General features: G+C 44.1%; 1 protein-coding gene across 1 annotated transcript in view; it reads left to right on the top strand.

Moving 5' to 3' along the window:
* Nucleotides 1–12,379, top strand: part of GTF2F2 (general transcription factor IIF subunit 2) — a 128,767-nt gene that overhangs the window by 104,018 nt on the left and 12,370 nt on the right. The window contains exon 8 of the mRNA XM_077344027.1: nucleotides 5,054–5,197. Coding sequence (XP_077200142.1) covers nucleotides 5,054–5,197 — 144 coding nt within the window. The remainder of the gene's footprint in view (nucleotides 1–5,053; nucleotides 5,198–12,379) is intronic.

Genomic DNA, 12,379 nt, shown 5'->3' on the forward strand with positions numbered 1-12,379 from the left:
CAGCAGGGGCACCTGTAAGATCAACCAAGATTTATTCAAGGCGTGAGCTTTCGAGTGCAAGCACCCTTCGTCAGACTAGTAACCTGTGTCACAACATCTAAATACAGACATATTTGTAATCATATGGCTCTATTTGGATGTTGTGGCGCAGTTTACTACTGTTACAGGATTAACTTTTGCTTGTTTATTCGCACTGTCATGATGGTAGTTCATAGTCTGACGAAGAATGCTTGCACTCGAACGCTCATGCCTTGAATAAATTTTTTTTGGTCTTAAAGGTGCCACTGGACTCTGATTTTTTTAATTAAGTTAAATTATATTTGTTGTTCGTTTTATAGTCCTCCACTCCTGGTCAAGACTGCTTGTGGCGGGTAACACAGTAATATATTCCCACAATAAAACTCCCATAAAAAAATAAAACAGTTTTCTGTCTCGGTGGCAAAAAAACTCCTTCCCTCCCCCCCCCCCCCAGTGGACTGCCAAGAGCATCTTGCCTCAGGGAAGGGGGTTGAGCAGTTGTTGTAGCCCCTTTGGTGGGGGCCCCAGATCTTAATCACCCTGGCCTCAACCAAAGACCTGGCAGAAGAGCTCTGTCTTTCAGGCCCTGTGGAATTGAGAAAGCCTTGACAAGTTCTCCCGGGAGTTCATTCCATCAGGTCGGGGCCAGGACCGAGAAGGCCCTGGCCTGAGATGAGGCCAGGTGTACTTCCCAAGGGCAGGGATCACCAACAAGTTTGTGCCCGCCAAGCAATGGGCTTGTGGGGGGCTTAATGAGTTAGGCAGTCCCACAGGTATGTGTGTCTCAGACTGCAAATGGCCTTAAAGGTCAGTACCAAAACCTTGAACTTGATCTGGGCTGCAACCGGTAACCAATGCAGCTGCCTCAGCACCGGCTGGATATGGCCTCTTCAAGATGTTTCTGTACCAAGTACAATTTTCAGGTCAAGGACAAACGAAGGCCCACGTAGATCAAGCTGCAGAAATCAATCCTTGAGGTGACCGTTGCATGGATCACTGTGGCCAGGTGATCCGAGGACAGATCCAAAGGCACTAGGGACCAAGCCTCGTGGTGGAAAAATGCGAAGTGGGCTGCTGTAGTGACTTGGGCCTCCATCAATAGGGAGGCATCCAGAACCACGCCCAAATTCCTGGCCCTGGGTGAGATGTTAAGGTTGTTCCCCAGGCAGGGTGGGCAACTGGGCTTCCTAATCTGGACCCTTCCTGCCCAGTCACAGGACCTTTATTTCCGAGGGGCTGAGTTTCAGGTGACTCTGCTCTAACCATCCAGCTATGACTTCCAGACACCTAACGGATGTTTCCAGGTGGCCGTCCATAATGGGATAGAACTGGGTGTCATCTGCATATTCGTGACAACCCAGCCCATAACTCTGGACCAGTCAAAATAGTTCAGCAGTGGAATCGACTGCCTAAAGAGTTGGGGAACTCCTCCTCACTGGCAGTCTTCAAGCAGTGGCTGGACAGATCCTTATCCTGGACGCTTGAGGCTGATCCTGCACTGGACGGGGGGACGGGACTAGATGGCCTGGATGGCCCCTTCCCACTCTAGGATTATATGACTCTAGTTCAGCAGTGGAATCGACTGCCTAAGGAGTTGGGGAGCTCCCCCTCACTGGCAGTCTTCAAGCAGCAGCTGGATGGATTCTTATCCTGGATGCTTGAGGCTGGTCCTGCATTGAGCAGGGGTTGGGACTAGAATGCCTATATGGCCCCTTCCCATTCTATGCGTCTAGTTCGGCCGTGAAATGGGCTGCCAAAGAGGTGGGGAGCTCCCCCTCACTGGTGGTCTTCAAGCAGTGGCTAGACAGATACCTATCCTGGATGCTGGAGGCTGATCCTGCCTCTAACTTTGTGATTCTATGATTCTGTTTTGTTGTTTTCGTTTGCTGTTGTAAGTGATTAGTGCTACTTCTGCAATGAGAGAGGAGGGGGAGGGAGAAACTGTAATGCAGGAAAACTTAAACACATGAAGATCCATTTGTTTCAGAGGGAGTGTTAGATCTTCCCCTTCGGAGTAACTCAAATGTTGAAGTGCTGGGGTGTATCTGGATTTCAAAGACCGTCCATTGAAATGGAGGATGTCCTTCAGGTCTGTCCCCTAAAGAGCCCTTTGCTAGTAGTTCCTGGCCCTGAAGAAATGCGGCTCTCCTGGTGAAATGAGCTGCCAGCAGAGATCCTGGCCCTAAGTTCCCAAAGGGCCTGCAAAGTGGTGCACTTCCTCTGGGCATGTGGTTGAGGCCAGTGCAAGCCCCGGATGGCATCTATAATTGGGCCCTCCACCTTCACCCCAGTGCTCAACCCTAGTAGTTGCAGGATGCTTCCCTGTCCTGGGTGAGGTGAGAAGGGTGACCAGAGATGGGTGGCATTGAGCTTCATGTGTGAATAAGTCCCTGCAGCATTTAGATTCAGTTAATCAGTTAGAAATCTCAGGAATAACTTGAAAGTGTACCTCCCAGGTCATCTAATACCATCTTTTAAGAGAAGTTGGTTATTCTTAATATAAAGAACTTACAAAAGCTATAGTCTCATCATGCATGTGGCATCCAGGTGATAATTTTTGTCCTTTTTAGAAGAACTGACCTAGAATCATAAGATCATAGTGTTGGAAGGCACCTCCTGGGTCATTTAGTCTAACCCCCTGCACCATGCAGGACATGCACAACCATATCGCTAACAGTGTAAGCTTTCACAGAATCAGCCTCTCTGTCAGATGGCTATCCAGCCTCTGTTTAAAAATTTCTAAAGATGGAGAACTTTTACCACCTCCCGAGGAAGGCTGTTCCACTGAGAAACCACTCTGTCAGGAACTTCTTCCGGATGTTTAGATGGAATTTCTTTTGAATTAACTTCATCCCATTAGTTCTAGTCCGATCCTCCGGGGCAAGAGAGAACAACTCTGCTCCATCCTCTATATGGCAGCCTTTTAAATACTTGAAGATGGCTATCAAAATGTCAAATGCCATTTTGGGCTGTATCAACAGGGGCATCACATCAAAAACACAAGATGTCATAGTGCCATTGTATACGGCACTGGTCAGACCACACCTGGAGTACTGTGTGCAGTTCTGGAGGCCTCACTTCAAGAAGGACGTAGATAAAATTGAAAGGGTACAGAGGACAGCGACGAGGATGATCTGGGGCCAAGGGACCAAGCCCTATGAAGATAAGTTGAGGGACTTGGGAATGTTCAGCCTGGAGAAAAGGATGTTGAGAGGGGACATGATAGCCGTCTTTAAGTATTTGAAAGGTTGTCATTTGGAGGAGGGCAGGATGCTGTTCCCTTTGGCTGCAGAGGAAAGGACGCACAGTAATGGGTTTAAACTACAAGTACAACGATATAGGCTAGATATCAGGAAAAAAATTTCACAGTCAGTTCAGCAGTGGAATAGGCTGCCTAAGGAGGTGGTGAGCTCCCCCTCACTGGCAGTCTTCAAACAAAGGTTGGATACACACTTTTCTTGGATGCTTTAGGATGCTTTGGGCTGATCCTGTGTTGAGCAGGAGTTTGGACTAGATGGCCTGTATGGCCCCTTCCAACTCTATGATTCTATGATTCTATCCCCTCTCAGTCGTCTCCTCTCCAGGCTAAACAGACCAAGCTCCCCCAACTTTTCTTCATACATCTTGGTCTCCAAACCCCTCACCATCTTTGTTGCCCTCCTCTGCACACTCTCCAGTTTGTCTATATCCCTCTTCAATTAGGGTGCCCAAAACTGAACACAGTACTCCAAGTGAGGCCGAACCAGAGCAAAGCGGTACCATCACCTCCCGTGATCTGGACACGATATTCTGTTTGATACAGCCCAAAATCCTATTTGCGTTTTTAGCCACCGAGTTACACTGTTGACTCATGTTCAGTGTATGGTCTACTAAGACTCCTAGATCCTTTTCGCACATGCTCCTGCCAAGACAAGTCTCCCCCTTCCTATATTGGTGTAGTTGGTTTTTCCTATCTAAATGCAGAACTTTGCATTTGTCCCTATTGAATTTCATTTTATTCAGTTTAGACCAGTTCTCCAGTCTATGAAGATCATCCTGTTGTGTTTGCTACCCCTCCCAGTTTTATATCATCTGCAAATTTAATAAGTATCCCCTCTAATCCCTCATCCAAATAATTTATAATTTGTAGAACAGACAAATTTGTAGAACAGACCTGTAGAAGAGAAAGCATACTGACACCACAGGCAGCTTATCGCAGTGCAGAAATTACTGGGAGCTGCCTGCTGTCTTTGAGGCACTGTTTGAATGCCCTGAAGTACCTAGTACAATATGTCAGACTGACTTAGAAATAGATAGAAATGGTTTGATTTGCCATAATAAAACTATTAATGTGATTTCTCTTCTCTTACACATTTGAAGCCCAGTTTAACTTGTATTCTTTTATATGTATGTATATATACATGTATGTATGTATGTATAATTTATTTAGAAATATAAAGAAAAATGGAAAATTATTACATACTACAATTACTGTTCATAGGAAAAAAACCCAAAATTTCGTAGAACAAAGATAAATGTTTTGTCCTTTTTAGAAGAACTGACCTAGAATCATAAGATCATAGTGTTGGAAGGCACCTCCTGGGTCATGCAGTCCAACCCCCTGCACCATGCAGGACACGCACAACCATATCGCTAACAGTGTAACCTGCCACCCCTTTAAGCTTTCACAGAATCAGCCTCTCCGTCAGAGGATTTGCCTTCTTAAAGTTTTCTGTTCGCACCATAATAAAACTATTAATGTGATTTCTCTTCTCTTATGCATTTGAAGCCCAGTTTAACTTGCATTCTTTTATATGTATGTATGTATGTATGTATAATTTATTTAGAAATATAAAGAAAAAATGGAAAATAATTATTACATACTACAATTACTGTTCATAGAAAAAAAACCCAACATTTCATAGAACATAGATAAATCTATGTTCACGTTCTGTTTTTTTACATCTTCTAAACATTACAGACCAAATAGTATATTAACTCTGTGGTTGAGATCTGCTTTGATTCTGTTGTTAACTTGTAGTCTTTACTTTCATAGATTGAGTATGAAAAGAAGAAGAAAGAAGATGGAAAACGTGCTCGGGCTGAAAAGCAGCAAGTGCTGGACATGCTTTTTTCAGCTTTTGAAAAACACCAGTATTACAATATTAAAGACTTGGTGGACATAACCAAACAACCCGTGGTAAGTGGCTTATTGCTGTCACTTTCCACTAAATAGTCTATTTAGAATACATTTCCTCAAAACATGTCTGTTAAAAAATAGCAAGTACACGCCAAATGGATCTGTGCAGGCTCAATAAACCATTTAATGAGAGAATCTCCTAACAGCCGTGTGCCAGTTTCCAGCAGAATGATAAAGCCCGTGACCCATTCCAGTCTGGCTTCCATCCTGGCTATGGTGTGGAGATTATGCTAGTTGCCCTGATAGAAATACCTGACAGCAGCTGGAGAGGGTCGTGTCAGCGCTTCTCTTGTTGTGAAATCTGTCCGCAGTGTTGGACATTGTTCATCAAAAGTTGTTAGCTCACCATCTTGTGGGGGCTGGTATTCAAGGGACAGAACTAGAAACAGAAGGTAGCTGTTGTGGGAGGAACGGTGGTGGTGGTGCTATCAACTTCCTTGCTGGATTCCACAAGGTGCGATACTCTTCCCCACATTGTTCAACATCTAGATCTGCCCTCTGGTTCAACTGGTCTGGAGTTTTGGGCTGGGTTGCCATCAGTTTGCTGATGACACCCAGTTTTATCTCCTGATGAGTGGCCACCCCAGCTTCCCCCCAGAAACATTTGCCAGATGTTTAGAAGCAGTGATGGTTTGGCTCAAGCATTGTGGATGGAGCACAGGTGGTGTGGGAGGTGGTGAGATCTCCATCTTTGGAAATTTGTAAACAGAGGCTGGATAGTCATCTGACAGAGAGACTGTGGCAGGTGACAGTGGATGAATTATAGGGTTGTGAGTGTCCTACATAGTGCAGGGGGTTGGACTATACGACCCAGGAGTACCTTCCAACTCTAGGTTGGTGATCCCTGGCCTCGACCAGAGCCATGGCTTTTTTGGCCCTGGCCTCTGCCTGGTGGAATGAGCTCCCAGAGGAGCTAAGGGCCTTGATGGAACTAACATGATTCTGCAGAGCCTGCAAGATGAAGCTTTTTCACCAGGAAGATCTTTAGCCCCTCCTTCAAATGCTCTAATATTTAACATCTTACCTGAAAAAATGGCAGTTGGGGGGGAGGGTTAGGCCTGGGGGGTGGTGTTTTCTTGTTTTGGTTATTGGATTTCATGACTGAGATTTTTAAATATTGTATTTTTATATTTGTTAGCCGCCGCAAGTTGACTAGAGCAGGAGCAGCAGTCTGTAAATGTAACTAGCAAATAAAATAAATAAACTAAACAAGTCCCAGTGAATTACCCTAGTTTCAGTAAACTTCATCAGTATATAATGTAACTGGAGATGGAGAGAATGCAGAACGTTTGCGTTCATTCATCCACTGAGTGTTACATTATACACTGACAAAGTTTACCTAAACAAGGTTACCAGGACTTGTTTGTTATTGTGTTGGAAATTGGCACATTCCTGTTAGGAGGTTCCCTCACAAAACAATTTGTTCAGCCTGCATAGATTCATTTGCTGATTACTTGCGACATTCTGTGTAGTCTGTTGGCTGTTAAACAGTAGCAACATACATTTCAAATACTTTAGGCAGATTAAAAGCTCATACTTCCTTTGTGTTTAATGATTACATGTAATGGGGCTCCTCTATATTGGCCCGTCTGTTATTGTATGAACTGCGAATCCTAGGTCTTAAAAAGTTAAGTCTACACACATTTGGTATTCAAATTAACAATCAAAGAATTGCTTTTATCTAAATGGGAGATATAGTAAGGGCTTGACTTTACACAGAGTTATGGTGCTTCAGCAGACATCCCTGTAGCGCCTTCACATTATAGATTCAGATGTCAAGCCTCTTAGATTCAGAGGGAGAGAAGACAGCAGTCATTATCCGGCAGTCTGCTTTTGGCCCAGGGGCTCCTGTGTGAACGTGCAGCTTCACTGATTCAGCAAGTATTCCCCATGCAAATCAGTGGAGAGGTCTAGTCAGTGCACTTTTACATACCAATAGAACAGCAAAGTGGCAAAACAACCAAGCAACCAAGTAACACGCCTCTGGATCACAGCTCCAACTCACTTAGCTCAAAGTTGGTAGCAGCAACAGCAGCGGCAGGGGAAACGAGAAGGCCAGGATCAGGGAGAGTTGGCAACAAGCTAATCACAGTAGTCCCTCAGTGGATGAAGCCTGTTTTGTCTGTAGTCTGCGGTTTTAAGCATACAATTGCAGCCCACCAGCAGCAGGAACGGAAAGAACAGAGCAATGACTCCTCAACAAATGACCCAAGTAAGGCTCAAATAAAACAGCATCCTGTTGTTTCAACAAGCAGAGAAAGTCGACTGTGTCGCAAACCGCAGAGCAATAAGACTGTAGCTATTCAGCAATATAACCAGCAGCTGGAGATAACTGCAATTAGCAAATTCACAATGAGGCAACGGTCAAGGTCAAAAAGATATTTTGCTGCTTTCAAAACAGCTTCAAAAAGGTTTTTTAGAGGCTTTTTGGAGGCTTATCGGAAGAGTGTTAATGAGTTGCTCTCACTCCACCACCATCTTGGTAGCAATTCCAATCTTTCTTTTTCAGAAATCTACTAGGAGTCCCAAACTGTGTGGCAAATCATACACGTCGCAGAACTTGGCCAACAGAGTCTAGAAACCCGGGCTGGGTTTCAGTCCTGTAAATACCGGTTAAAAATTAATTTCCATGCTCAAACAGGTAGTTTGTTAATTAACCTTTTGAGTGACCCTTATTCTTTCAACTGGCTGAGCAAAACGTCAAATAAACTTCAAATTATGGGTCTGGACATCTCAACCCTTAGCATGCAAGACAAAAGGACTATGTTGTTGTTGTTAGGTGCAAAGTCATGTCCGACCCATCGCGACCCCATGGACAATGATCCTCCAGGCCTTCCTGTCCTCTAACATTCTTCGAAGTCCATTTAACTTTGCGCCGACTGCTTCAGTGATTCCATCCAGCTACCTCATTCTCTGTTGTCCCCTTCTTCTTTCGCCCTCAATTGCTCCCAGCATTAGGCTTTTCTCCAGGGAGTCCTTCCTTCTCATGAGGTGGCCAAAGTATTTGAGTTTCATCTTCAGGATCTGGCCTTCTAAGGAGCAGTCTGGGCTGATCTCCTCTTGGACTGACCGGTTTGTTCGCCTTGCAGTCCAAGGGACTCGCAAGAGTCTTCTCCAGCACCAGAGTTCAAAAGCCTCAATTCTTTGACACTGGGACTTCCTTATGGTCCAACTTTCACAGCCATACATTGCAACTGGGAAGACCATAGCCTTGACTAGACGCACTTCACTTGGCAGGGTGATGTCTCTGGTTTTTAGGATGCTGTCTAGATTTGCCATAGCTTTCCTCCCCATGAGCAAGCATCTTTTAATTTCTTTGCTGCAGTCCCCATCTGCAGTGATCTTGGAGCCGAGGAAAATAAAATCTGTCACTATCTCCATTTCTTCCCCATCTATTTGCCAGGAATTGAGAGGGCCGGATGCCATGATCTTAGTTTTCTTGATGTTGAGCTTCAAGCCAGCTTTTGCACTCTCCTCCTTCACCCACATCAAAAGGCTCTTTAGTTCCTCTTTGCTTTCTTCCATTAGAGTGGTATCATCTGCATATCTGAGGTTGTTGATATATCTCCCTGCAATCTTAATCCCAATTTGTGACTCATCTAACCCTGCCTTTCTCATGATGTGTTCCACATACAAGTTAAATAGGCAAGGCGACAATAGACAGCCTTGCCGAACTTCTTTCTCAATTTTGAACCAATCAGTGTTTCCATGCCCGGTTCTCACTGTTGCTTCTTGACCAGCATATAGGTCTCTCAAGAGACAGATAAGATACTCTGGTATTCCCATCTCTTTAAGAACTTGCCACAATTTGTTGTGCTCCACACAATCATAGTCAAACTTTAGCATAGTCAATGAAGCAGAAGTAGATGTTTTTCTGGAACTCCCTAGCTTTCTCCATGATCCAGCGTATGTTGGCAATTTGATCTCTAGTTCCTCTGCCTCTTTGAAATCCTGCCTGTACTTCTGGAAGTTCTCAGTCCACATATTTCTGGATCCTAGATTGTAGGATTTTGAGCATAACTTTGCAAGCATGAGAAAGGAGTCCAATGGTGCAGTAGTTTGAACATTCTTTGGTATTGCCCTTCTTTGGGATTGGAATGTAAACTGACCTTTTCCAATCCTGTGGCCACTGCTGAGTTTTCCAAATTTGCTGGCATATTGAGTTTAGCACTTTTACTGCATCATCTTTTAAGATTTTGAATAGTTCAACTGGAATGCTGTCACCTCCACTAGCTTTATTGTTGCTCAGGGATGTTAAGCTCACTCTTGTATAGTTCTTTTTCCCTTGTCTTTCACTTCCGTTCTCTCCTCAGCTATTTGTAAAGCTTCCTCAGACAGCCATTTTGCTTTATTGCATTTCTTTTTCTCTGGGATGGTTTTAGTTGCTACCTCTTGTACAATGTTGCGAACCTCCGTCCGTAGTTCCTCAGGCACTATGTCTATCAGATCTAATTCTTTAAATCTATTTGTCACCTCTACTGTATATTCGTTAGGGTTATGATTTAGTTCATACTTGAGTGGCCTAGTGCTTTTCCCGACTTTCTTCAATTTGAGCCTAAATTTTGCAACAAGAAGCTGATGATCTGAACAACAATCAGCTCCTGGTCTTGTTTTTACTGACTGTATAGAACTTCTCCATCTTTGGCTGCAGAGCACATAGACAATCTGATTTCTGTGTTGACCATCTGGTGTTGTCTATGTGTAGAGTCATCTCTTGAGTTGTTGGAAAAGAGTGTTTGCTAGGACCATTGTATTCTCTTGACAAAAATTCTACCAGCCTGTGCCCTGCTCCATTTTGTACTTCAAGGCCTGTTATCCCAGTAATCTTTTGGCTTCCTACTTTAGCATTCCAATCCCCCATGATGATAAGCACATCATTTTTTGGTGTTGCTTCTAGATGTTGTTGAAGGCTTCATAGAACTGGTCAACTTCATCCTCTTCAGCAGCAGTGGTTGGGGCATAGATCTGGATTACTGTGATGTTGAATGGTTTGCCTTGGATTCGAACTGAGATCATTCTGTCATTTTGGGGATTGTATCCCAAGACTGCTTTTCCTACTCTCTTATTGATTATGAAGGCTACTCCATTTCTTCTGCGAGATTCTTGTCCACAGTAGTATACCTGATGGTCATCTGAATTAAATTCACCCATTCCTGTCCATTTTAGTTCACTGATTCCTAAAACGTTGGTGTTCAGTCTTGTCATCTCTTGCTTAATCAAATCCAGCTTTCCTTGATTCATGGATCTGACGTTACAGGTTCCTATGGAATAAAAGTCTTTACAGCATTGGACTGTCTTTTCGCCACCAGTTACTGAGCGTCCTTTTGGCTTTGGCCCAGTCGCTTCTTTCATTCTGGCGCTACTCGTACTAGCCGTCTGCTCATCCTCTGTGGCATATTGGACAGCTTCCGATCTGAGGAGCTCATCTTCCGGCGTCATATCGTTTTGCCTTTTGAACCTGTCCATTGGGTTTTCATGGCAAAGGTACTGGAGTGGTTTGCCATTTCCTTCTCCAGTGGATCCCCTTTTGTCAGAGCTCTCAGCTATGACCTGTCCGTCTTGGGTGGCCCTGCACAGCATATCTGATATCTTCACTGAGCTACGCAAGCTCCCTTGCCACAACACGGCAGTGATCCTTGAAGGGGACAAAAGGACTATATTAAAACGAATATCACAGAGACTAGAAGATCAGGATACCCGGATTCTGGGCTTCTCTAACAACAGTGTATGTTCTCCCCACTTCTGGGAATTTCCCTTAACATACAAATCCATGCCCATGTATCTCCAAAATTTGGAGACACACCAGTTAAGAAGAGCATTTCTAGTAGCTCGCTGAAACATCTTTCCCTCAAATGCCACCTGAGGTAGATTTTTGAAGATCCCTCCTCAAAAGAGATACTGTTTACATGGATGTAGTGTCCCTGACATGTTGTACCATATACTTCTGGTGTGCCCTAAGTTTGAAGTATATTGTCGCCCGTTAGCTAATTATCTGAAGAAATTGAAATTCAGCTGTGTTAACATTGGATTAAAATGATACTAAATGTGAGGGATTCAGCAACTATTATAAAAGTAGCAAAGTTTTTGCTGGTAATTTTAAATGAAAATCTTTTTACGATGGATTTTACATCTGGAACTGTTTGAAATTTTCGTCTTATGCTTTGCAATATTATGCCAATAAAGGTACTCTGAATTCTGAACATGCCAATATTGGCTCCATCTGTTGAGATAAAATCTCTTCTATGCAGCAGCATATAGTGCAAGAACGCTTAACATCTCTTTCCACCTTGGAGAGCCAGTTTGGTGTAGTGGTTAGGAGTGCGGACTTCTAATCTGGCATGCCAGGTTCGATTCTGCACTCCCCCACATGCAACCAGCTGGGTGACCTTGGGCTCGCCACGGCACTGATAAAACTGTTCTGACCGAGCAGTGATATCAGGGCTCTTTCAGCCTCACCCATCCCACAGGGTGTCTGTTGTGGGGAGAGGAATGGGAAGGCGACTGTAAGCCGCTTTGAGCCTCTTTCGAGTAGGGAAAAGCGGCAGATAAGAACCAACTCTTCTTCTTCTTCTTGGTATGGATGAGGCTTGTGCTGGAACCACTGTTTTCCAGAAGGGTGTGTGAAGAGCTGAGTCAAATTTACAGATTTAAGATGAGAGATGAAGTTATAGGCTTGATGTGTAAAAAAATTTTTTTAAGTCTCCATCCAGATGGCATGCTTCTCTAAGGGTTCTTAAAAGAAGTCTTAAAAGAATTTTAGTTGAATTTCAGTCAAACAGAGCTCAGGGCTGTTTGTTGTTGGCATACTTTTTATGGCTCTCCTTAGCTGCTTGCAACACCCCCACCAGCCATGGTCACGCCTGAAAATCCAGTGGGATGTCGCCTGAGGGGTCCCATGAGGGTTCCAATCGGGCATTCACTCCAGTCACTACCTCAAATGGTGACGTGTGTTGAATTATTATATGCAAATTCAGCCAGGGGTAAGAACTTAGTACGATCACCCTGCTGGAAGGAGGTATAGCACTGCAACACTTGATTTATGTGCTCAGCCTTCAGATGAAGCTCAGTTGTCAGACCTTCCTCTGCCCCTATCAGTTTCAGGAATTCCTGCAAGAAGGTGGCAATGAATTGGGGCATGCAGTCAGAGATCACCTTGGTAGGCGACTCATGCAGCCAATAAGT

This window comes from Paroedura picta, chromosome 6 (genome assembly GCF_049243985.1).
Source record: "Paroedura picta isolate Pp20150507F chromosome 6, Ppicta_v3.0, whole genome shotgun sequence".
Taxonomy (NCBI): Eukaryota; Metazoa; Chordata; class Lepidosauria; order Squamata; family Gekkonidae; genus Paroedura; species Paroedura picta.